The sequence below is a fragment of the Prinia subflava genome, chromosome 1 (assembly GCF_021018805.1).
Source record: "Prinia subflava isolate CZ2003 ecotype Zambia chromosome 1, Cam_Psub_1.2, whole genome shotgun sequence".
NCBI lineage: Eukaryota > Metazoa > Chordata > Aves > Passeriformes > Cisticolidae > Prinia > Prinia subflava.
The window spans coordinates 109,528,381-109,552,872 of NC_086247.1; the positions used below are offsets into that span (position 1 = coordinate 109,528,381).

Consider the following 24,492-nt stretch of genomic DNA (forward strand, 5'->3'; position numbering starts at 1 on the left):
CATTTCCAATGCGCTTCACAAAACCAAGATAAATTTAGAATATCCTTTCAAGCTGAAAGTGCTGCAGAAACACCACAATTTGCAGTCTATATCTTCCAATATTTACTAGCCCAATTGTCATCCAAACTGTATCAAGAATCACGTGTAATTTGCCATAAACCAGCATTAGGTTTGCATCTTTCTAATACACTGAAGAACAACATTAATGAAGACTTACTATGATGCTCTAAGACACTAATTCTGTTGTAAACCAGCTTTACAGAGATATTTATTATTTTCCTTTATGGATTTAGGAGAGCAGAATGGGTAAAGTAAGTACCATAGAGGAAAAAGCTTTAAAAGGCATGTTTGAGTTCAACTGCTTTCCGGAGAACTCTAAGTTGTAACCAGAAGGAGAATCAAATTATTACAGCAATAAAGGAAAAGACACATGAGCAAATATATAGATCAGTTATAATTCATCCCAATCAAAAACAACTCTGGTGGGCTCAAAGACTTGCTCTTGCCTCAGGCACAGAGCCAAATACATACCAACTGTAAATAAAGCCAACAGCAGATGAACAATTTACCCCAAGTTAAATTACAGTAAAAAGTATGACTGCAGTAACTGCCCATATGTTAGTTCCTTCCCTTAGGCAAACATGAAACTCCTTACTGTATCCCTCAAGGGTAAATTATAATTATCTTGCATTTATCATAGGGTAGGATTATATACTTAGGCAACGCCCACTGCAGCAAAACTTTGTGGTATATTAGGTTGCGTAATGCCCTCAGCTGAGATACATCTGACAATTTTTGTATGTCCAAAATACTATAGATGCAAAACTTGACTTATTCATTTCTACTACTACTTTTTATTATTATTATTTTCACAGAAGTAGCAAAAGCAAGTCCATTTTATTTCATATATGAACCAACAAGTGGCAGAATGTGTTACAGTTAAAAAGTATCTCCAAGGATATTTCTGAAGCTACACTTTGAAAGTGTTGACGAAGTGTTTTGACATCTGTGGTATTCTCCCACACATGCATATCCCTCTTCCCTTTAGCTGAAAATATTCACCAAGTTCATTTAGAAAACTTCATGCTGAAAATTTTGGCATTTTTGAAACAAAGATCAGTGATTTCTAACATATACCTTAACTCAGTCAGCTCCATTCCTCACAGAAGTTGACTGGTAATCCTTGGAACTTGCCATAAACAAAGAACATTATTATAAATCCTAAAAATTGACCTCCCCTTAACATACATATAACGACATTTCAGGGAAGCAAGCAGATTCTAGCTTGCAATGGTTCACTTTGGAATGAGGTATAATAGTGAAGAACCTGGCACAAATGATTATAAAGTAGCTGTCTTACCACGGACCTCCTAAGACACAGGTTCCATGACTCAGGACGGATTTCTAAGAACCATATCCCCTTCTTAGCACAGCTCATTCCTCTGGCACAGCTTTGAGTAGGAAGCTGCACAAGTCAAGAGTACTAAAGAACCTGCAGGATGAGGTGTTAGGTGAATACAAACTCACCAAAGCAATTTATTAACATTCACCTCTGCTGACTCAATAGGCTGAGACGACTGTGACATACTCCTTTAAGCTTCAGCACAGTGAAAAAAACACCAAATTTGCTCTAATACAGCAGCCTTACCTCCCCAAAGCACTCCTTCCACACACAGAACATTTATTTGCCCTGTGGATTCCAAGATGCTTTCAGCTGTTCATAGGTTTCAGAAAGGAAGCATTAGGAAGTCTTCAAAATACACCTTTTATAACGAAAAGCATGGACAATGGGATATAGTTCCATAGTCAGTTACTCAATTTCAAGGGCAACTCAAGTTCACAGCAGCCCTTTCTCACTGTCTCCTTCCTGTGCTGTTTCTTACAGCTGTTCTTGGTTTTACTCCCAACTGGGGGCAAAGTAACTGGCCACAAAAAAATGACCAGAGAAATTTCATTGTCTGTGAAGAACACAGAGGATGGAAATGCTTTGAAATAACCAAAGCAAAGACTATCCCTTGATTCACCAACAATACTTGAAATAAAAACATCAGCAAATCTAAGTCAATAATAATTTCCATACATGTTCTGTCTGAAATATTTTAAGATATGTTACTACTTTGTAAGCAGAAGCAGACGTCTTTTCCTTTCACAGACGTCAGTGTTTCTTTAAAGTATACTTTTACAATTACAATAATGCACATTTCTGAAAAAAATGATGACAAGTCAAATTTCACATCGAAATGAAAAGTCATAGCTCAGATTGATAAGCTAACTTCATAATGGTGAGCAGTATTTATTTTTTTGAGAACCAAAGGTGAGTGTAATGAAGATGGGAAGGCCTGCAGCTTCAGTCAGATCCATCCAGATTACTGCAGACAAGGGCAAGCCTGTGGCATGTTGTGATAGAAACTTACAGTAAAACCATTCCCTTCCGTCATAAAAATAAACCTTAAAACCAAAATGCAACCCACATTTTAAATACAATACCTCTTACAAAACTGTAACATTTGGCACTACTTACAGGTTACTGAGCATCATATGGCAATGCACTCAGAGTATCTCTGTTCTCTAAACTCTAATATGAAGAATAAATCCTGAATAAAATACATTATGCAGCCATTCTTCTCATGTTTATTTACATGTTCCGCCATAACCTGAAAGTACTACCAACTGTACCGCTATAATAACATGCAAACGGAGAAACCAACACTTAAGGTAGACTAAACTGTAAAGACAGGAGTTCATATGCCAGAGAACTTCCCTTTCCTGCACTGCAGGGCCAGGCAGGTGAGAGATTACTACAAGTCACATTTAACAGCTCAGACTCTTCATACACGAGACATCGGAGATTAAATATTGATTTTACATTATAGCTATTCATTATCACTAGGAACACTCACTCCTTTTAGCTAAATTGTAGCAAATAATTTGATGAATCATAACCCACAATGAAGACCAGATTACACAAAAAAAGCCTGCAATAAGTTTTATAACATCTCTGCAATATCATGCTGCTTCCTTTAAATACTTCGCCATAGTTTATGCAAGCTTGAAACATTAAATGCGGGATGTACTTCAGCTACATCTCTTATGGCCTGTACAATAGTAAAAATGTGAGTTGGAGACATTTCTTTCTATACAAGTTTCTCTAATATTCTCTAAAATTAGGCACCTTTTTGGGCACCTTCATGAGCATGAAGAAACATGAGAGATGATGCTTGCTTCATCAGCATTTCCTCTCAGTTGAAACTGCATTCGTAAATACATTTTGAAAAAGCCAAAATTCACACCTGGTATTGCCTATATTCAAATACATGGCAGAAAGAACTTGTTGGGAAGTTCCATCCATGCTTCTCCAATAGCATCTACTTGCCATTCAGATGGCAAGAAACATCCTGGCGGGTTCCCATGATAGTCACAAGCATGCACATGCAAGATGCACAGAACTAGTTTTAGAGGCAGCTAAGCATAACCTGCTCTTTGAAAGTACCCTGGCATTTTTTTCTCCATTAGGCAAAAGAAAAATTGGGCCCAAATCTATAACTTGAAACAGATGAAAGTTCCTTGCTTCAAAGGCCAGATTCTTTCCAGTACCTGGTTTCTCTCTTGTAGAGCATAAACTAGATCCTACTGTCTTGTCAGCTGCAATCACTTTCTCCACTTACAGGTGAGGCCAGGATCAATGTCAGAGTCAGCAGAAACTCCACACTCACCACCCTTGCACCAGGACCCTGTGGTGTCAAAGCAGAGAGTTCTGGGCCAGCCACAGAAAGGACTCAAAATGCTGCTGCACTGCACAAGGTAAGACCTTGCATCATTGCTGAGATACCTCTTTCCTTGTCTAACCCCAAACATGGCATTATTCCATAGTGAGCAGCACACTTGGATCAATATTTCCTGAAATTAGCAGCAAGTAACAGTTTCTAAATGCCTTTTAAAGTGTACCCTTACTGACTGCAGCAAAAACAACCATTAGCTGTGACATGCAGAATTCACCCAAGTAGCCCTTTTTTGGTAAGTAACTTATCCTGACCTGAGAACGCCGCTAAGGAATAGCTGTTAAAACATTAAACACAGTTGTTGAGAGAGAGCAACACAGTAACAGTGTAAAGCATCTAGTACACAGATGCAGTTACTGACAACTCTTAATCCTGACAGGCTGTGTGAGCTAGAAAACAGGTTTGCATCTTGGAACATTATGTAACAAAACTGGTGATAAACTGTTAAAAAAAAAAGATGTCTTGCTTTTAATCTTGTTAATAAACCCTTACTTCCAGGAAAGAGCTGTAGTGCCCTACATATGTTTTAATCTTGTTTTATAAGTCAAAGCACTTGCAAATTAATGTATTTTGGATGCAGCTATGATTCTGATGAATCATTCCTTGCACCCAAAATAATTTTAGACATGAGTGCTAAACTCATGACAGCTCAGCAGAACCTTGCACTGGAGAAACGTGCAGCTGTTTTAACATGGGAATCACAAAGAGCAACTTTCTCAGAGGAGTAAGACCTTTTATCAGAGGGAGAGAACACATCAGTCAGGACAGCCCAGGAAGCAGAATAGTGATTACCTGCTCAAATAAAAAAATAAAAAAGTCAGAGTAATGGGCTTCCCGCACACTGTTCATCAGAGTGAAGAGCAGGAAGGCTGACCTTATGAAATAATTTCAAGTAATAACGTATTGATCAACAAGTTCATCTGCTGGAACTCTGAAGCTTGATACAATGAGACCAAACTCCTGTTCCTTCCTCACTAGGAAAAGAGCTATAAAATGGCTTTGCTTGGAGGCAAAGAGAAGGAGGAAGAAAGACATGAGGGGTTTTTTTGCTCGGTTTTTGTTTGGTTTAAGGTATTTGGCACAAGCCTGCCACAGGAAAGAGGAACAAGAACTGATATGTAGAATCAACGGATAGCTACCCAAAAGTCTGTCCTGGCATTTTGCCAGCTTGATATAACTCACACCGACAATATTTTGATTAACAAGCTTTGGAAGAAGTTCAATATTTTATCCACTACAAGACCCATGACACATACTGTAAAAACACTGAAGTCTACTGTAGTTTGACAAGGAAGTGTCAAACTGGTTTCTGGGTTTTGTTTGGTATGAGAATTTTGTTTCTTCAGAAGCCTCTTCACAGGCCTACTCATGCTACAATAGGATATGTCACAAAAGGAGCAAAAATAAGAAAGTAGGCAAAAGCAATTTAAACCATTTCATAATCTTCTACACAAGGCTCTGTTCTAATCCCTTACTCATTCTTTGGCTAAAAAGGTAATTAGAACAACCAGAGCAGAGAGGGCCCTCCTGTGAGCACATACATCTCATTTTCTTCTGCAAATAAAACACTTCTGGAAAATTGATCACAAATCACTGCATTTGCCTTTACTACAAATGAAAATGTGATGGCATAAATAAAAGCAGCAAAGCTGATATTCAGCAACCCAGCTACGAAAGACACAACATCAAGCAAGACATAGTGCTGTTTCTGCCTGTGGGACACAGTCAGTTTTCAACACTTCTCTTGTGCTGTTCCAGCAAACCCTACGTAAGCATATTAAGTAGTTGAAGTGTTATGATCACCCATCCAATGTGACACCAGAAGGTCAGCAGTTTTTCTTTGTAAATCTGTTTTCTCAGGTGATTAACAGCAGTGGTTTAAACAAAAGAGAGCCACGCTGCCTACAAAGAAGCCCTTTTTCATCCCTGCCCAGTGCAAGTTTTACTATTAAAATACCAACATGCAAATGGCTGGTCCAGCATTCACTAAGGTGATGGAAACTCTTCTTAGCCAATGATTATAGAAAGACAGCTTAAGTCACTCCAACCATGGCCCCCTAAGGTCAAGTAGCTACTGACAGGTAAAGCATCTGCTCCTTTTGCAGTCTGCTCTGTTTACAGCTGATCAGCACTGAGCCCTTTCTATGCCTGAAGCCTTCTGCCCTTCTAATTTTCCTCCCTTTGCACTCACTCTGAATGTTACATTAAGAATCAGAACAGCCTTTTTTTAACCTGTCCACATGGCTAAAACGTAACAGATCAGGAATATCTACCACAATAAGATGATCCATCAAATATTTTCTGTGAAATTATAATTTCACTTATTTAAAGCACCTTGACTTCTCAGCATTCCTGACCTAAAACAAACGGATACACATGTTTATAAATACAGTAGTATTTATGTAAAAACAAAACCAAAGGGGGACTTCATTTTGCCCACAGTGGGTAAGAATAAACAGTAGTATATTTAGACAGCCTTGAAAACTGAATAAGCAGGCAATAAATAAAAGACAGTGAACACTTTTACACATCTGTTTATGTATAAAGGTCTACCTCACAAACAAGCATTTGAGCTTAGAAGCTCGTATTAGCTCTTCTCTTTCAATTCTTTCAAAAAAAAAAAATTAAAAAAAAGAGGAGACAGCCTCTCCCAAACTGCAGAAATGACAAAGGTGTAATGCACAGTAAAATATTAGATGCTTAATCCTCAAGACAGTCCAGTCGTCTCCACTGCTGACATTCTGCAGCTGCATGCAGTCTGAAATTCAAGATTAATAAACCTGTACGTGAGAAACAAACCATTAGCATGTCCAGTCAACCTCCTCAAAAAGCTATCTATGATTCTTAGTGTCCCAGGAGCCCAAAGACAGCCCACAAAGCTTCAGTGGCAGAAGGGATGTACACAAGATTGTCCTGAGCATACACAGCAAGAAACTCAAACCAATCACCTTCCCAGTCATGCCAGATCTGCCTCATTAGTCTACTTCAACTGATTCACAGTAAACTCAGCCCATCCATTTGCAAGTCTGTGTTATAACTTTAGCCACAACGGTTCCGGGTGACTACACTAACATTAGGGTAAATAAAAACATAACACTGCCAAAGACCACAATAAACACATCATCAAAATAGAAAGATAATGGGTGAACAAGTGACAAAGAACAGTAAATATTATTATATCTCATAACAGGTTAAAAGCCATAGCAAAAAAAGAAACTAAAACAATATGAAGCAGTAAGGCATAACAAACCAACCACTCTACTCACTAAACAGGTGCACGTTTATCTTATTGTTATCTTACTCGTTGTAGCCAACTAATTTTTTCTCACAAAATGTACAAGAGCAAACTGTCAGATAACAGTGGGAGATAAAGTTCTGAGAAAGACTTTAAATAGAGAACCACTGCAAAAAATCGTCACTGCAGAGAAATTCAAAACAGCTTTGCAGCAGAAAATGCAGATCACCAGTATGGCTTTTCTCCATACATTGTCATTTTGTTTACAGAATATACAAAAATAAATTAACATGTAAAACCAGCAATATTATAAAAAGCATTGGAATGTTAGCTCTAAAACATTTGTCGTTTTACTTTCCCACCTTAAAAACATTTATTAGAAGTAAAGATAAGCTTCACTTCTTGTAGTATGCTAGGTAACTGTTCAGCTGCCACTGGAAAAGCAAAACTGAAATTATAAGCCACTCGCAGGGTTTTTTAGCTTTCATTACTCTTCTGATACAGTTGAAGTCTATCATATATTCCCCTCAAGTATTTCTTGATCTCTAGAAATGTTTGTTACCAATGAGAATAATACAGAGATATGCGAAAGAGCTACTTCAATCTTGGTGGGGAAAAGCACCCAAAAATAAAACTATTTATATTATATTACCCTATACAGAAACCCTATTTTAAGAAAATATCACACGCAAAAGCTTCAACAGTTCCATTTAAAGTCTAATGCTGCTACCTCAAATTAATTACAGGAATAAAAAAAATACAAAACCATACCTTCATATATAGATTGGTTTTGAATTTGTTAAAAGAAGTCTAGAAGTCTAACACAATATATATATGTCAGCTTTTTTATCTTAGAAAAGATTACAAAGCCTTATGGAGTTTCACTTCTAAATTGAAACTACATGGTAAACTTTGCCAGTTGATAACATGCTAAATACAAACACAATAGAGCCAAGAACATCAAAGCAGATCTAATCTCTTCTTACAGGCAGAAAAATCTCATCTATAGCAAGACCATATAATTTTCTTATGTATTTTCTTATGTAGTAAGACAAAAAGATGTGCTGCAAACTAAGCAACCAAAACCAACCAGGTTTTTTTAGCCTGACCTAAAAAAAAAAAAAAAGAAGTCATAGCTTTTAGATCAGTAAGCTTTGAACTTCACTGGCAATTTTTAGTGTCATTAAATCTACTTAAATTCATATATCTTAACTATCAGCTGAATTTCAGAATTTCAGAACTTTTCCTTTGTCAGTACAGCATTTTAGCATATGTTAACACTTGCAACAGGGGTAACTTTGCAAGAAGAAAAGAGTCGTACGTAATTGAACTACACATACTCATATATAAGCTGAGTTGTATCCATGTGTTTCTCCTACCTTTCCAGTGTTTCAGCTATCTTCTCACACCAGTTTTCTACTTATGAAATTAGGTGTCATGAAAATTTGGTGTTATGAAAAACTCCAGTTGCAAAATGGCAAAACACAAATACCAGCAAAAAATTTATCTGTCGAGGCTTTGGGGTCAATTTTCTGTGTGCATGCCTTTCATCCCTCCCCTTCCCCCTCCCACTATAGAGCTATTATAGAACAGGCAAGATGCCCCAGCACTACCTAGCTTGCTCCAGTAGGATACAACCAGGCACAATATAAAAAGCCAGAAAGAACTCCCACACTCATCCTCCTTAAGATGTTTCTAGAATCTCTTGGCTGTGTTGTGCAAAATTACCAAAGTAATCAGAACAACCCATAGTACAACAAACAGTCAAAAAAAAAAAGTGCTATCCTCATGCAGTTTTTTCTCCCTGCAGCAAGCTTGTACTACCAACCCAAGCAAGAACTTGCATAGCACGCTGAAACTGAATTAGGCCTATGCTGCAAGACACATTCCTTGCTCCTAATGTTCCAGGTGAGACTGGATTCCTCTCAGCTTAAATTACACAGTATATATGCCTAGTTTTGTGTTGATTTCAGTCATCTTCCTGCTCTGTTGACTTCAACTCGATACTAAATGAAAAAGAAACATGATGATACCTGAGATACGAGTAGCATAGTAAGAGAATGGGCATTTGCCAACCATAGATGGAGACTTCAGAGCATTCTGGATAATAAGTAATGATGTGTTCAAAGAAGGTAATAAAAAAATCAGGCAAATAATTCAAGGAAATATTGTTGAAAATAGAAAGAAAATATTGCATCTACCAATTCAGATCTCTGTCTGTAGTTCCCCTGTCACATACCAAACTTCCTCAGCTACCTTGCCAACAAATTCCATGTGTTTTCTTCTGGATTATTTGTGCTGGCAAATATTTTGCACAACGACTACTGAAAGCAAAGTTAACTTATCTCAATACAATGGATAATATATCCCATTGACTGTTTTGGGGGAAAGAGATGTAGAAATTCTTCGCTTTCAGATGGTTGCATATAGACAATGTTTCTGAATTAAAAAAAGGAACTGGCTACAGCAGGCAAAAAATTCTCTTAACATGAACTTCTGCTTTTGTTACATCAAACACTACTTAGCCTCTACTCAGAAGACATACACAGGTGATTTAGAAACCATTGCTGTGGTTTAATCTAGGATAGACTAAATGCAAAAATTAATTACTACTCAATAATTGAATTAATGCGGAGAAGTTTGAGTATTTCTTGCCTCTGTGACAGGAATGCTTATTAATGCATAGAACACCACAAAAAAAGCTATGTTCTCTGTTTTCCTCCAAAACCAGTTTGTAATAATCAAAATAGACCAAAAATTTTAACCCTGTTTTTATCCTTACCTCAGCCTTTCCTCTTCTTTCTTACGAAGGCTGAAATCTCGCTGAACCACTTGGAGCACATGTTCTGCTTCTTCATCTGTCAAGCCAGAAAGGTCCAGTTTTCTCCCCATTATACACCGGGTCCTGGATATGAATAACTATAAGGAATATCTGAAATAAATAAAAAACCAGAAAATAAAATAGAAAAATTGAAAGCAGTCATATTTTTCACAAGTGTGTTGAGATCACAGGCACGTATACATTAGAAAAGAAAACAACTGAATATTTTTGGCTGGAAAAGACATTTTACATTAAGTCCAACCATTAACCCAGCACTGACAAGTTCACCACTAAACTATGTCCCTAAGTGCCACACCTGAACATCCTTCAAATACCTCCAGGAATGGCAGTTCAACCCGTTCCCTGGGCAGCCTGTTCCAATGCTCAACAGCCCTTTCAGTGAAGGAATTGCTCTTAAAATCCAATCTAAACTTCCCTGGTACAACCTGAAGGATTCATTTCAGGATTATTTTTCAGGTTCCATGCACTGACAGCAATCACCCTCCCCACACTTAAATATAAATGAAAAAGATAAATGATTTGACTGTTAAGAGATGTGGAGGACAGATGTCAGTGTTGATCTCAAAAAGGAACATGTTTAGCTAAGTTGGGTCAAATCAGGTTTAGATATTTCTCAATATTTTATAAAACTGTTTGCAGTGCAATCCCTGCCACTGTGTATGAACAGAGAACATACTCTGCTGTAACACTCAAAAATGTTCTGTACTGCCAACTAAGAAATCGGGTATTATTTTAAAGCACCACTTTAAAAAAGTAAGCATAAAAATTTTAAATGATTTTTAAATTTCCCAGACTGCAAAGATTTAGATGTCACTAGCTATATTTAGATGTCACCATGATATCATTATTTCCCATATTTGGATGAGAAAAAGTAGTAGTTAATATTATGTGTGAATTGAAGGTACTATAAAGTTTGAACTAGAGCTTGTTCCATTAAGTTTCACTAATGAAATTTGTTCTAATTTATTTTCTCAATACTTTTACTCATTTAATTGAATTCTAGTAAATTCAGCTCTCAGTATTAACTTGTGTCATTTGATATTCAATTATTTGGGTAATCATAGAGGTGTCCATCTCTATGTTGTGTTATGGTTTCAGAAGCATAAGACAGTTTTTGCATCTCTGTTATGAGCTCTCAGTAATGTATATAATAACCATGAACACACTTTAGATCCTACACTGTACGGAAGAGGCAATTAGTGCCTCTTCATCCATGGTGAGTGACAACTGAATGAGGTTATGTAAAGCATCTAAGCTTGTTCTAGCTCAAGAAATCCCACCTCTAAGGAAAACTGCTGTGACATACAATTAATTGTTCCAAGTACTACTGCAAGTAGAAGCATGAGGGAAAAATCAGCTTTATTTTCTAAACATTTTGTTTGCTACTCAGATAATGATGTAGGATGTGGTTGGTTGAGTTTTGTTTGGGTTTTTTGTTAGTTTGGTGGGTTTTTTTAAATACAGTATTTACCTTCCTACAATCATCTGATTACCATTCTTCAAACAAGAAAAAAAAACACACACAGGGGAGGAGGGCACTGTTTATGTCTTCTGTTTTGGTTAGGCTATTCATGGAGTTTATTCTAAACTCCTTGTGCAATAAAACAACACTTCACCAAAACCAAGCACATGGTATAAAAGCTTAGGTGAAATCAACATGACAAGATGCCTCCAACAAGATACATGCTCACCATACAGCTAAAAAAAAAGGTCACAACGCTTTGGCTTGACTCTGAATCTACTAAGGAAGATGACAATGAGTATTTAATAAAGGCTGTAAGAATTTACTTCTAAAAAAAATTATCCTGATTTGCATAGAAGAAAAGTGCCAAAGAAAGAAAGGACTGTATTTTGTCTTCATTAATCTCACTTGCAGGACCAAGAATATATGTTAAAATTAAAGATTGGCTAAAACATAGCGAGGAACAACTGGCAAGATTTTTCTTCTATGCCACACAGGTGCATAAATCTTCTCTAAATTTTCACCAGAATGTTAAGATTTTCCTCTGTCCTTTCACCTACAGTCCTTATACCAAAACCTCACTGAGCACTGGCAAGGAAAAGAAAAGGGTTTGCTGAGGGAACACTTGGGCTGCAAGGAGCATGAAGTGCCCTGGGACACATCCTTCCCTTCAGGCTTTGGGGTATCTGCTCAGCACTTCCCGCACAAAGCACTTGAGTGCAAATGCACCTCAGACTTTCTAAAAGCATGGAAGGGCTTCACTACAGGAAGGCCACATCCATGGGGAAGTGAGCAGGACTTCTCCAGGACTTTTTTCACACACATACACTTAAGGAAAAAAACCAGGATACACAGTAAAAGGAAATAAAACTTTTTTAAGCAATTCCTGGAGCCAGTAGAGACAACCTTCATGCTAGGGCTACAGTCTTCTGAGACACAAGTTGGCAAAGGTAACGGGAATATCATTTTTGATCTCCTAGTATCTTGAGCACCAAGTTAACAACTGTAATTAACATTTTCATAATAAGTTCTCCCTTCAGATCTTCATCAAAATCCTTTTGGAAACGGTGTTAAAAACAGTAATGTTTTTTCACATATGTAAGCTGGTCTATCAGTAAAAAAATTATCCCTTTGATTCAGCTGCCAGTGCTGATTGTGACCATGTATTAGAAGGGGGAAGTTTACTCCTAAATTTGGGAATAATTGGGTAGCCCCACCACCTCTGATTGTCTAGGGTTGGAAAAGACTCCAATTATATATGCTTTAAAATCACAAGCAAATTTAACTTTTGACTTTCATGTGGTTTAGTTCTCTATTCTGGTATTCTCAGTCTGCATTCCAATATTACATTAACCTCTAAGGAACTCCTGTCTTTTCCTAGGAAATAATTTTTCATCACACTACTAAATCACCTTTGATCTGGAGTACCACAGCAGTTTATAAATATTTATAAACAATTCTCAAATGTCCTTTCTGTGGTAGACCTGGATTACGCATTTTGGAAATACACAATGGCAAGTCCTCTAGAGGAAATGTAACAAGTTAGACTTAAAACTAGCTTAAAACACACAAAACAGCTTCTCAGCCTAAAATAACTTCTGGCCTCAATTAAAATAATTCACATGAGATGTCAGATGATTGCCTTCATGTTAGATGATTGCCTTCATGAGGACTTCTTTGGTAAATCTCAAACTGAATACAAAATCTAAGATCTCACAGACTTTACAAGGAATACGATCACTCCCCAGAAAACTTTTGCTCAACAAATTAGAACACTGTAACAGGAAAGCCTAGGCTTACAAGACATGATTAGGTATTGTTTGAGTAACACTCTAATCTTAACACTTTTGACAGTCTATTTCAAAATCTAATTAAAACTTCCACATTAAAAACATTTCATAAGTTTAACCTTAAAAACAAAACCAAACCCCAGCAAAAACAAAAACGAGCACATGAAATGTTTTTCAAGAACTGCAAGCATTGCATGGTTTTAACACAGACAAGGGCATCAACACAAGAAACAAGGGCAAGTAGTGCATTTCCTACTCACCCATATGACAGCTAAGCTGTTTGGACTTGGAGTCTCAGCAGATGATTAGTATTACTGGGAGGGTGGGGAGGAAAAACAAAAGGGTTTGGGGCTAAGTGCCAACTAATAGTTAAGAAAGATTCTCTGCTTGACAAAGAACCACATTATAAAGTTAATTATGCAAGTGGTCACTGCATATTGTACAACACAGACTTCTTAGTTTTATGCTGTAGCAAAGCAATCAGCAGTAGTGAGGCTACATCTGGAGTCCTGTGTCCAGTCTTGGCTTCCCCAGAACAAGAAAGGCACCTAGGGCCACAATGATGCTTAAGAGATGGAGCATCTTTCCCAGGCACTGATGCTGGGAGTACTAGGACTGCTCAGCCAGAAGAGAAGGCTTGAGGGGTATATACAGTGGGTATCTGGAAAAGAGCTCTCCAAACAACAATATCCTATAATTCTTTCTGTTTCTGAGCACATTTTTAATCAAGATTTCACCTGTTTGCACAGACAGTATAAATTTTGCTCTAAAATGCTGTTGGATGTGCATTGATGAAATGTAATACCTGATGAACCAAGACCACAAACTCCTTCAACCCAATTATTTACAAAAGAAGTATTTCATACACAATACTTTCTCCCCACATAGTCTCAACTTTAGAGTCACCAAACTCTTCACCAGTTTTTCTACTCTGCTCTGCTATTCTACCGCTTCTATAATTTCCAGATAGAATATCAAGAAGAAACCTACTAGCAATTATATATTTGATTCTATCACCAACAAGCTCATCTTTCATTCCTTTAGTCCTCTGTCAGGACCCAAATAATACTGCTCAATCTTTCTTCTCATGCTTTCCAGGATTCTTTTACCACAAGAAACTCCTTGTATAATCTTACTGGTGAACATTTTTCCCTTTTAAATCATACAAGACAGTCATCTTTCTAAGACAAAGAGGAAGACAGGCAAATTGTCCTCAACAGAGCTCCTTCACCACCCCTCACATTTTAAGTTTTCTTTACTGAATTGTCCAAAAGAAGTTGCCACATTGCCCACGAGGTCATTATGATAATTTTTTAATGCAAATGTCACTATGTTTAACATATAAATAACATAATGTCACAGACTTCATTTGACAAACATAAGGTTACAAAATTAAGGTCTGAATAGTGCTTTGAGTTATGTCATCACACTTGAACAAAACAGACTTTAGCCATAACCCAGCATATAAAAAAACATCACTGTCCAAAGTAATTTCTACTACAGCTAGCACATTATTAATTCTGAAATGAAGCATAATTAACATTGGCCACAGATCTGTTAATCTTTTTTAAACTCCAGAATGTCTAGAAGCTTGCGTAAAAAAACCACTGAGTATTCTTCCCTTCACACTCAAAATGAACAAATGTCTCAAAATTAGAAAAAGGAAAATATACTCATCGGAAATAAAAGGCCACCTCTTTGAAAAATGCAATACAACCCACCTGACTTCAATATGGGACTTGTGTCTGATGTATCATATTTTAAATGAGATATAAGATAAAGATCTCAAAGAGGATGTTATTCATTGTACCCACACTCATTTTAACTGAGTTTTACTGCACATATTTTCCGGTCTATAAAAGCAAAAAAAATTATCGTGCTTTCAGCCTTGGACTAATTTTATGAGAGATTTGCAAGCAGTAAAGCAAAGAGGTGGCAAGCTCCTGAGCAAAGTTACACTTGTTTCACTGGAGAGTGTAAGGGGCAAAGCAGCAGGTTTTAAAACATGAAGTTCATTCAGTTCGTTCAGGGAGAAATGTTTCTTATTAATGCAAGTTATTACAATAATTTTATGTACATCTGTCTAAAAGATTGCTGGAACATACCATAATGGGTGAAATTGTCAACCTTATTGGTCAAAGGTTAATACAGCATGGTATCAAATTTTAAGCTATTTAGGAAATAAACAGGAGTTTCACACTCTTCTTGCTTCTATATTCAATGTTACTTCAAGTACTGAATTTGAAATAGCAGAATGTCCTGGTGACAGCTGGGATAGAGTTCATTTTCTTCTGAGTAGCTAGTACAGTGCTGTGCAGTTATTAAACATCTTAGTGAAGTCATATTCCATTCAAGAAAGAATGGCAGCTCTCATCTAAGGATAGCACCATCCTAAAGGCAGAACACAGCATATAACAGAGTTTCTAAAAAAACAGAACCTATTTTATTTAAATAGAAAAAAAAATAGATAAGACTAAAGATTGCACTATAGGACCTAATTTCTGTCATCTACCTCTGATGGTTCAAAAAAAGTCATATTAAAAAGAGAATCTGTATAACAACTGATGACCATTTTATACTTATGTATCAGGCCAATAACTGATACACAAGTACAAATCCCACTGGGAGTTCAAAATGTCATACAAAAACTTAATTGAGGGAACAGAATAATCTTCTCACGGGTAAAACTGAACTAGAGGAAAGTCTTACCAAAATTTGTCCCTATAGCTGCTAAAGATCATAGGTTATCTGACATATACTGATTTCACATATTACATATGCAAGTGGGTTTCTAGTTAGTGTATATTCTCATTTGCTTCAGTTTCCTCTTCCATTGTTTATGCTGAATTTAGCCAAGTCCTGTTCAGCTCTATTTTCTCTATTTAGTGGCAACCATCTCATGGAAGAGTGCGTAAAGATGATGGGTCTGACAGTATTCTGACTGTGTGAGACTGACTATCACTCTTCCAGAAACGAAGAAGACAGCTTGGAGAAAAAGACAAAATTGGGGCAGTAATGTGCTGACACGCAATTGTACCTTGGATGATTTGCCTCTTCTCCATGTGCCTTCAATATAAAGCATGAAATTCAGCTCATTACTGTAATGGGCTGTCAACCAACTCCAGAGTGAACCATCACAGGCCAGCAGGAAAGCCAGTGTGTGCACTTCGGGAATGCAGCTGATCCCAAAGAGTCCAACACAATCAGAAATTTGCACATCTGTAAGCACACGACTGCAGGGGCTTCCCTTTGAATGCCTACCTGCAAAGTGGGGCTCAGAGCTTAATTCTATGTGCCCAGACTCCCTGCACAGAGAGAGCAGCCACTGAACAGAGTTATGCCTCTTCCACCTTTGCATCAAAACACGAAACAGAACACACCTGGCAAATCAGGCTTCACACTGTACGTGCTAAGCTTGAGCCAGCAGGAAGAGAATACTAAACAAAAAGCTCATTTCTACTCCTACATCCCCCCTCAGCATTAGCTCAAGAATGAGGACTGCAAAAATACATTCACCCACTTGTGCTGCATTACACAGCCTTCTCCTGCGACACCTGTAGTCCCAGCATTTCACAATCAATGGCCCTCAAAGGAGCCATATGGATGGAAGGGAGATGAATGGTGAATACTTCTTGGTTCCTTCAAAGAATTGCTGGGCTTCCCTCTCATTCTGAGAGGCAGGCAGAGAAGTGAGGACTCACTTTACCAGTGTAAATACACATAAATATCAGTCTAGTACTGGCACGCAGAAAAACTCAGGTTCAATGCCATATTAAATCTGGAGAGACTCAATTATTTATCTCCCTTCTTGTGGAGGACAACTAAAAGGAGCCCTCACCAATGCCTGCAAGTATCTGAAGGGAGGGGTGCCAAGAGTACATTTCCAGGCTCTTCTCATTGGTCCCAAACAATAGCACAATAGTCAAAGGGCAGAAACTGATGCAATCTGAACATGAGGAAGAGGTGACCACACACTAGAAAAGGTTGTCCAGACAGGTTGTGGTATCTCCCTCACCAGGAATACTCAAAACCAACCTGGATGCAATCCTGTCCCATGTGCTCCAAGATAGCTCAGCTTGAGCAGGGAGGTTGGACCAGATGACCACACAGAGCCTTCCAACTTGACCCATCCTGGATGTTACTGTGCGGATCCCTATTTCAGATGCCAACATCCTATTTTCCTGTATGATACAGAAGGTCCCCTAGCATACAAGCTGTGGAGCAGCACACGACAAGTATGGGTATCAAAGTTAAATGCCTACCCCTATACCACAGCAGTCACTACTGTGTTAGAACAGCTCGAGAGGAGCCTGCTACAGATAACATTCAATAAACTCAACAAGAGAATAGCTCCACTAAGAAAAGCTTTTGAACTTCAAAATGCCAAAGCATCACTATTGAGTTAAGTGGTGATAAGGCTTCTCATCTGAGTTATTAAAATCTTTAAGAAAGGGAAAAAAAACCACTGAGAGAAAAGGTGAAGCTTTTGTAAAAAGTCAAACAGCTCTGGAACCACTACACATTTTGCATCTGCATTTAATTCTGCATTTCAATAATACAGGCAAAAGAGTTATGACAAATTAAGAAACTCATCATAATTTGAAAGTCATATTGTGATTAATCCATGCAAACTACGAAAGTAAACAATTGAGTGTGGATTGCTTGACTGCTACGAAAACATCCATAACATAAAATCCAACCAATGTGCAAACATAGCACAGGCATACTTAAAATATCCTACACAGTAAAACAGCATTTTTACCCACATCTGTTGCACTAATTGATATCCCTTATCCCTCTTATGAAATACCACCTAGGAAGATATAATTAAGATTTATCCAAGAACTAAACTTTCAGTGAGAGAATCTTCCTGCAGGACTAGAAGGACAGAAGTTCTATTTTTAGAGGTAAGAAAATGCTTCCAACAGCAGTTGCCACAATGAGACTGTATTCTCTAGTGCTGCCAGATGTGAAAACAAATTTAATACAGTAAATCACTGTTAATTCAAACCACTGACAGGAAATCCCACTGCGAATTACTGAATTTTACAGATTAGCAAGTAAATTAACAAAATAAAAAGCTAAAGTAAATTCCTAAGACTGTGCTGTCCACATTCACTGTGACACTTGCAAAATGCTTCTAACCCTGATTTAGCCTCGAAGAAGCAAGAATCACAAGATATACCACAGCGAAGTGACACCCATAAAGCCACATGCCCCATTTCACTGAGACTTTGTGACGAGCTGTAGTTGGTTGACACACAACATATGCCCTGTGCACTGTAAAAAGGGTTTCAGTAGCAGGTCGTCTTTGGTTTGTTTAGATAACCATTTGTCAGATGGCATACAACCAGAGTAAAGTAGAGCCAGAGCCATAGAAAGCCGCTGAAAACCAAAGGAGCTGGGTTAATCTGTCAGGTGGGGGAGTTAATGGATTCATTTGTTGACACTGGGACCTACTCCACACTGTGCTCAGAAGAGGCTCTGCTCTGGACCAATGTTCAGCTGAGGTTTTTTTTTATATTGACACTGCACAACATGGAGATAACCTAAGCCTAGATCAATAAACACAAATCTGAAATTCTGGATCATAAGTTTATACAAACAAAGAATGTTTATATTCAAGCATAATGCATGGTCAGTCACTTTCTGGAGCTCAAAGGCCAATTTCAGTGTCAGGTTTTGACTGCTGCTTCACTGATATTTGAATCTGAACTAGAGCAGTATCACAGCCCCTTTAGTTTAAACTACAGAACCAGTTCATCCTCTTAGAGGTTCAGGAAATCATCCAGCTAGCACAGACCTTTTTGAGTCCCACAGAACTTGCTATTTTAACAGTGTAATCAAGTTCAGCCACCACCTTTATGAACTAACTAGGGCTCCTCATTTAATCATGTAGAACACAAGTACACAGTATTTCCAATGATTTGCCTCTTTTTGACCTGTGATTCTACCTTGGAGCAGGAATATGAAACCTCATTACTAAACATTAGAAAATAAGTGGGAGATGGAACAATCAGCTTCTCTAAAGGTGAAGTGCTTTCTTCTCATTTGGGACTCAGTTCATGGTATCTGTGCTTGTAGGGAGCAACACACTTTTTGTCACTGGCTTTTAGATCAAGACCAGTTGCGCTAGTGAAAAACAACATCACCTTTTTGAATCCTCCTCAAAGCTCTTTCAACTGTTTTTGAAACCTAATGGTGCTCCAATACATGCACTGTGATTTAACTTCAATCCAAGTCACGGTCTGTCAAACAAATATCAAAGCACTTATGACAGCTAGATGGGATAACTTCCAGAAAGGTACACCTAGCACTCCTGGGGGATGATCTCTGAGAGGAAAAAGGATCAGTTCTCATAATGGGGAAAAAAGTTATCAATTTCTTGCAAGATTAACAAAAGAAAAACAGGTACATCTCTGAAATTTTAGATATTTCAGATCAGTGCTAGTTGTATCTCTGTCAACAGCACTTAAATCATACACTGCATATCCACGCTGTAGCAAATAATCATAATGGCACAATCCAGCACTTCTCCTTTTGGATTACCCTGGGACACAAAATTCTGTTCATACAGCTCAAAAGGGGCAGAAGAAAATCCCATTAAATACATCCTCTGTTCCATAAGTAATGCCTAATAAGCAAAAAAGGCTCTTGTATTAATTTCATAAGACATAAAACTCATTGTAAGATCAGAACAGAAAGTTTATTCTATGAGTTGAAAACGTATTTTGCTTTCTTTGCTCTTGAGAAAGAAAACAACAGATTACATACTGTCTTCCTCCAACAGCAGAAAGCTGGTTTACAACAGCACAACCACCTATTATTCTGTATGGAGAGAGGTGGAGGGTGCTGAGAAAGGGAATGCTTTGTTATTAAAAAAACCCAAAGATTTCAGGTTGTTGCCTGGCTTCAAGACTCATTAAAGACAGTGGGAATGCCATGAACTTTAATAGCCTTTGAATGAAGCTTCAGATTGCTATCACATGAACACACTACATTTCACTTTCTACAGAAAATTACCTCAGCACCTTTTAAACAGACAATCCAGAAAGTACAGCTGCCTTATTCTTCTCCATCAATAAGCAGCACACTTTGTAAGGAAGAGTCCAAAAGGAGGTTTCTGAAAGTGCTCCACAGCAGAACTTGAGCTTGGGTGTTCAGAAAGAGGACAGGCTAGAGTTGCCTTCCTGCCTGCCAGTCAACACCAGCAAAACTCTAGAAAACTACTTAATTGACTTCCATGAGCTAATGGAGACAATGCCACTGATAGTGTCTCATCAAGATCATCAAGATCTCATCAAGATCTCCACAGTAGTCAGCTCCACCCCAATGGGTGATGTTTTATTTGGAGGTATACTTTGCCTTGAAGAATGTGTCATTCATTTCGTGAGGTAATGCTCTGTATCTTCGAACAACCAGTAGATAGTAATGACTCCAATAATCTGAATACCAAACACCAATATTAGATTTTCCTTTTCCAATCATTAATAGATCAGAAGGTAAATGAAGCACAAAAGTAATAAAAAGTAACAAGAGATGTTGTTTCTTTTACCCAGTTCAGGGGCTAATTGGTCAGTAAAAACTTGCTAGATAGGTGTTTTACTAGCAGAACACTCTTTAAAAGGTATAATATATATATATTGCTGTGCTGTTGAAATCTAATGCTTATTGGCCTGGAAATTTATTGTGTTTCTGTTCCCTGAACAGTATGCATAAGACCTAAAAACCTGTCATTACTGCAATAATACTGGTATTAGCTTTTAACCAGACAAGCCACTGCAGTCTTTATACCCATTTCATCTATGATAAAGGTCCTAAGGTGATTCATTAAACTGCTTTCCACTACAGTCTGCTTTATTTACAGAAAATCAAGTTTTAAAAAATACAGCATGGCATTTTTCTCCAACATTGTTAAAACAAAACAAAACTAAAGGATTGCATGTTTTAACTGAAAGTTAAATAGCAAGCACATTGTAATCACTAGCCTACCACATGAGTGACAGCACTTAGTGGTGTATCAGACATGTATGGGAGGTTTTCCTCTCAGGTTTCTGTAAATTCACAAAATTTCAGATACAGGCATCTTTGACCGATCTCACAAAGAGATGTGCAAAACTAGACCACTGCTTGGAATCTTCTCAAATTACACTGTATTTAGCTCTTCTGTAAAATTGCCTGGTTTTATCATAAAGGTGAAGTTTCTTTGGTAAATTGAGGATGTGCCTCACTTCACACCAAAATATAGCAGTCATCTTCCTCATCCCTTAAGCCCTAAAAGCTTCTTCTGAAAATAAGCTGCTATAAATCTCTGAGTATAGAAACTTGGAGCTGTTTTATTCTCTGGCTGTCAGTGGTTCACAGGTAAGCCAGAAGCCTTTATTATCTCTAAGAATCTATCTAAGAAAATAACCTACCTGAATCCAAAAGGAAGGTGAATAAAGCATTCCACGGGAAGGCAGCATTAATCCGCTCAAACAATTCAATGGCTTTTCTCAATGAGAATAGCTGTCCCTGTGGTTTTCATAGAATTATATTCAGCTAGTTTCTTTCAACTTGTCCAGTTTTCCAAGGGCAAGCTAAGATGGTTTACACTGCCAAACCACAGTTTCCAGTCTTATAATAATAGGGCATGTTAATGTTGGCAGCAATACAAAGCAGTCGCATTTTCATACCAGTGAACTGTTTATGAACAATAGTGCACTTGGTACATACAGCCTTTCTTCATCATTACTCATGCATACTTCGGGGTTTTTTTCCTTTATTCAAATACAAGCCATTCAATTGCTCTGTTTACTGCAAGTATGAAGTGAGAAAGGTGAACTCCTACTGTGTTCATACACTTGGGTAACTCTGTGTAGTGCACTCAGATGTATTCATCGGGTTAGCGTGGAAGCAAGAAACCAGCTCAGGAAAATAAATGAAAGTTCTAACTCAGTTTTCTAGATCCAGACAGCATGGGTTCAGATGAAGACACAAAAGCATTACCCTGCCTGAAATGACAATATTGTATCATTTGAACAGGCAGCAAGTCCAAGAGGCAATTCGTGTCACAGGGTGTAGTGCTCTAAGCATGTCTCACCCCTGTGAGGGCTACCAGGGTGGAATTGACTTGTGTGCATTCTCACCACTGGCAATTAATGTGTTACAGGTATTGAAAATGCTACTCCCCCATTTCTAACTGCATTGTACTAAGTTACCTGACAAACTCCCCAGGAAGGCTACACAAGAGTCAAGTACCGTTTTAGATGCTTGGCATAAGGTATCAGTAAATATGCTCTGATACAATGCAATACCTGAGTAGTGATGGGTAAGGCAATAGCCTGAGGGGCTACGTACAAGACACAGCATCTTCTGCTTTTTGCACAGCTTTCTGAAGGTAGAATGAAGTGGCAAACACTGCTGCTTGACATTTACCAGCAGGGGCTTAGTCAGTGGTCTCAACGCAATATACAGAGAACAGCTATCACCATAAATAAGCAACTATAAAACCTGTCAAGTTTGATGACAGGTCCATCAAAATCAGAAAGATGTCCGGTAATATGAGAACTAGACTAACTATGCCTCCATGCTCTCTCTCTAGCCTTCCAGAAAAGGCTTACAAGAGGAACGAGTGAAAGCCTTTATTGCTAAAATCTTTGCTGTTCTAAAAAACTCCTGGCTCCACAGCAAGGCAGCTACCCACATTTTCAGAAATGCAGGAAATAGTAAGATGGTAGGTATGAGGCAAAAAGCATAATTTGTCAAAACAGATTGCTAGTTACAGCTAATGTCCCCGCGCGAACACGCTTGAGGAGGGACATGCACACGCTATAAGGCATTTTACAGTCTAATTCGGTTACGCTTGCCTGAAACGTAACACAAATCCCAGCACAACACAGGCTCCTTCTTAATTAGATTCCCTAAGAAAAGTCAGTCTAAGCCATATGGTATTTTCCTCAGCAGTTACGATAAACTGACCTTGATACTAGGAAAACGCACGCTGCTTCTGTCTGAGGCATAAATTACAAGCGCAGAGTGGCGGGATGCTCCCATGAAACGGGGACAGCGGCAGCGCCACGCTGAAACGCTCCCCGGGCTCCCGGGGAAGTTGATCAAGAGTAAAACACTCAAATGATAATGATAATGATGATGCACTGCAGTGACAGTGCTCGAACAGCCACGCGTCAGCAGAACACCACGAAGCTGCTCAGACATCTGTCCGGTAATTAAAACACAGCCTAATGCCGCGCTGCCGAGGAGGAGCGGCCCGCCTCGCCCCTAAACGCCGCGGAGGGCGGCGGCCCCTCGGCCACCGGCCCGCCCGACGCCCGGCCCCGCCCGGCCCGTCCCCAGCGGCGCGGGCCCCCCACGGCCCGAGCCCGGTCGCCCCCGACGGGCGCTGCGGGCCCGCACCTCGGCCCTGCCGCAGGCCGCCCCACGGCGCCGGCCGGCCCCGAGCTGCCGCGGCAGGGGGGCCCAGCCCACCCCGGCCCCGGCCGTACTCACCCCGGCCAAGTGCGAGGGCTGCACCACAATGGCAGGCGGGCGGGAAGTGCCAGGCGCTGGGGCACGGGCAGAGCCACCGCGAGCGGCTGCGCCCCGTCCCTCATGCACGGCGGGGTCTGCGGCCGCCCCGCGCCGGCCCCCGGCCGCCACCTGCGCGGAGCCGCCGGGCACAGGTGCCCCGGTCCCGCTCCGCACCGGCCGGCGCAAGGCGAGAGCCGCTGTCTCCTCCTCCTCCTCCTCCTCCTCCTGCTGCTGCTGCTGCCGCCGCTGCTGCTGTCGCTGTCGCCGCCGCCTTCAGCCCTCCCCGCCCCGCCGGACGCGCCACCGAGTGCTGCTGCGGAGCCGGCGGCGGCAGCTCCCGCCGCGCACCGGCACCTGCCCGGCGCTGCCGCCAATCGCCGGGAAGGGGCCGGGCGGGAGGCGGGGGCGGTGCGCCCGGCAGGGGCGGGGGCTGCGCGCACCTCCGCGCTCCGGGGCGCATCCATCCCTAGGGCTGCGCCCCCGACAGGCACGGGCAGGTCTCCTGCCGCCCCGGCGGGTGCCCCGGGGCCGCCCTGCGCTGTCACAGCCGCTGGCCAGGGGGGACACCTGCGGCCCCTCCGCCACCCAAGCCCCAGCTGGCCAGGCGAGGCAGGCACAGGCACAGGTGCTGCCGGGCAGTGCCTGTCTGGGCCCCGCCGTGGTGCGGGCCGCCCGTGGCGGGAGCCTGGCGAAGGAGAGAGGCCGGGTGTGGGAACGGGCGAGAATTCCATCCGTATGGATGAGGCGCACCGGGCAGTCATAGGGACGGTGCGGCCTGGTCAGTCGTTCAGCTCATCTGTGAGTCACCGCTGTAACGTGGAAGCGCTTTTTTATGTCCTGAATCACTGCAGATTGTATTGTATCAGGCTAATTAC

General features: G+C 39.9%; 1 protein-coding gene across 5 annotated transcripts in view; it reads right to left on the minus strand.

Moving 5' to 3' along the window:
- Positions 1-23,736, minus strand: part of MYRIP (myosin VIIA and Rab interacting protein) — a 211,077-nt gene extending 187,341 nt beyond the window's left edge. For all 5 annotated transcript variants that reach the window (XM_063407338.1, XM_063407319.1, XM_063407330.1 and 2 more), the window contains exons 1-2: positions 23,597-23,736; positions 9,797-9,946 (exon numbers count right to left, since the gene is read on the minus strand). In XM_063407338.1, the coding sequence (XP_063263408.1) occupies positions 9,797-9,906 (110 nt within the window). In that variant the 5' untranslated portion in view covers positions 9,907-9,946; positions 23,597-23,736. The remainder of the gene's footprint in view (positions 1-9,796; positions 9,947-23,596) is intronic.
- Positions 23,737-24,492: the final 756 nt, after the last annotated feature.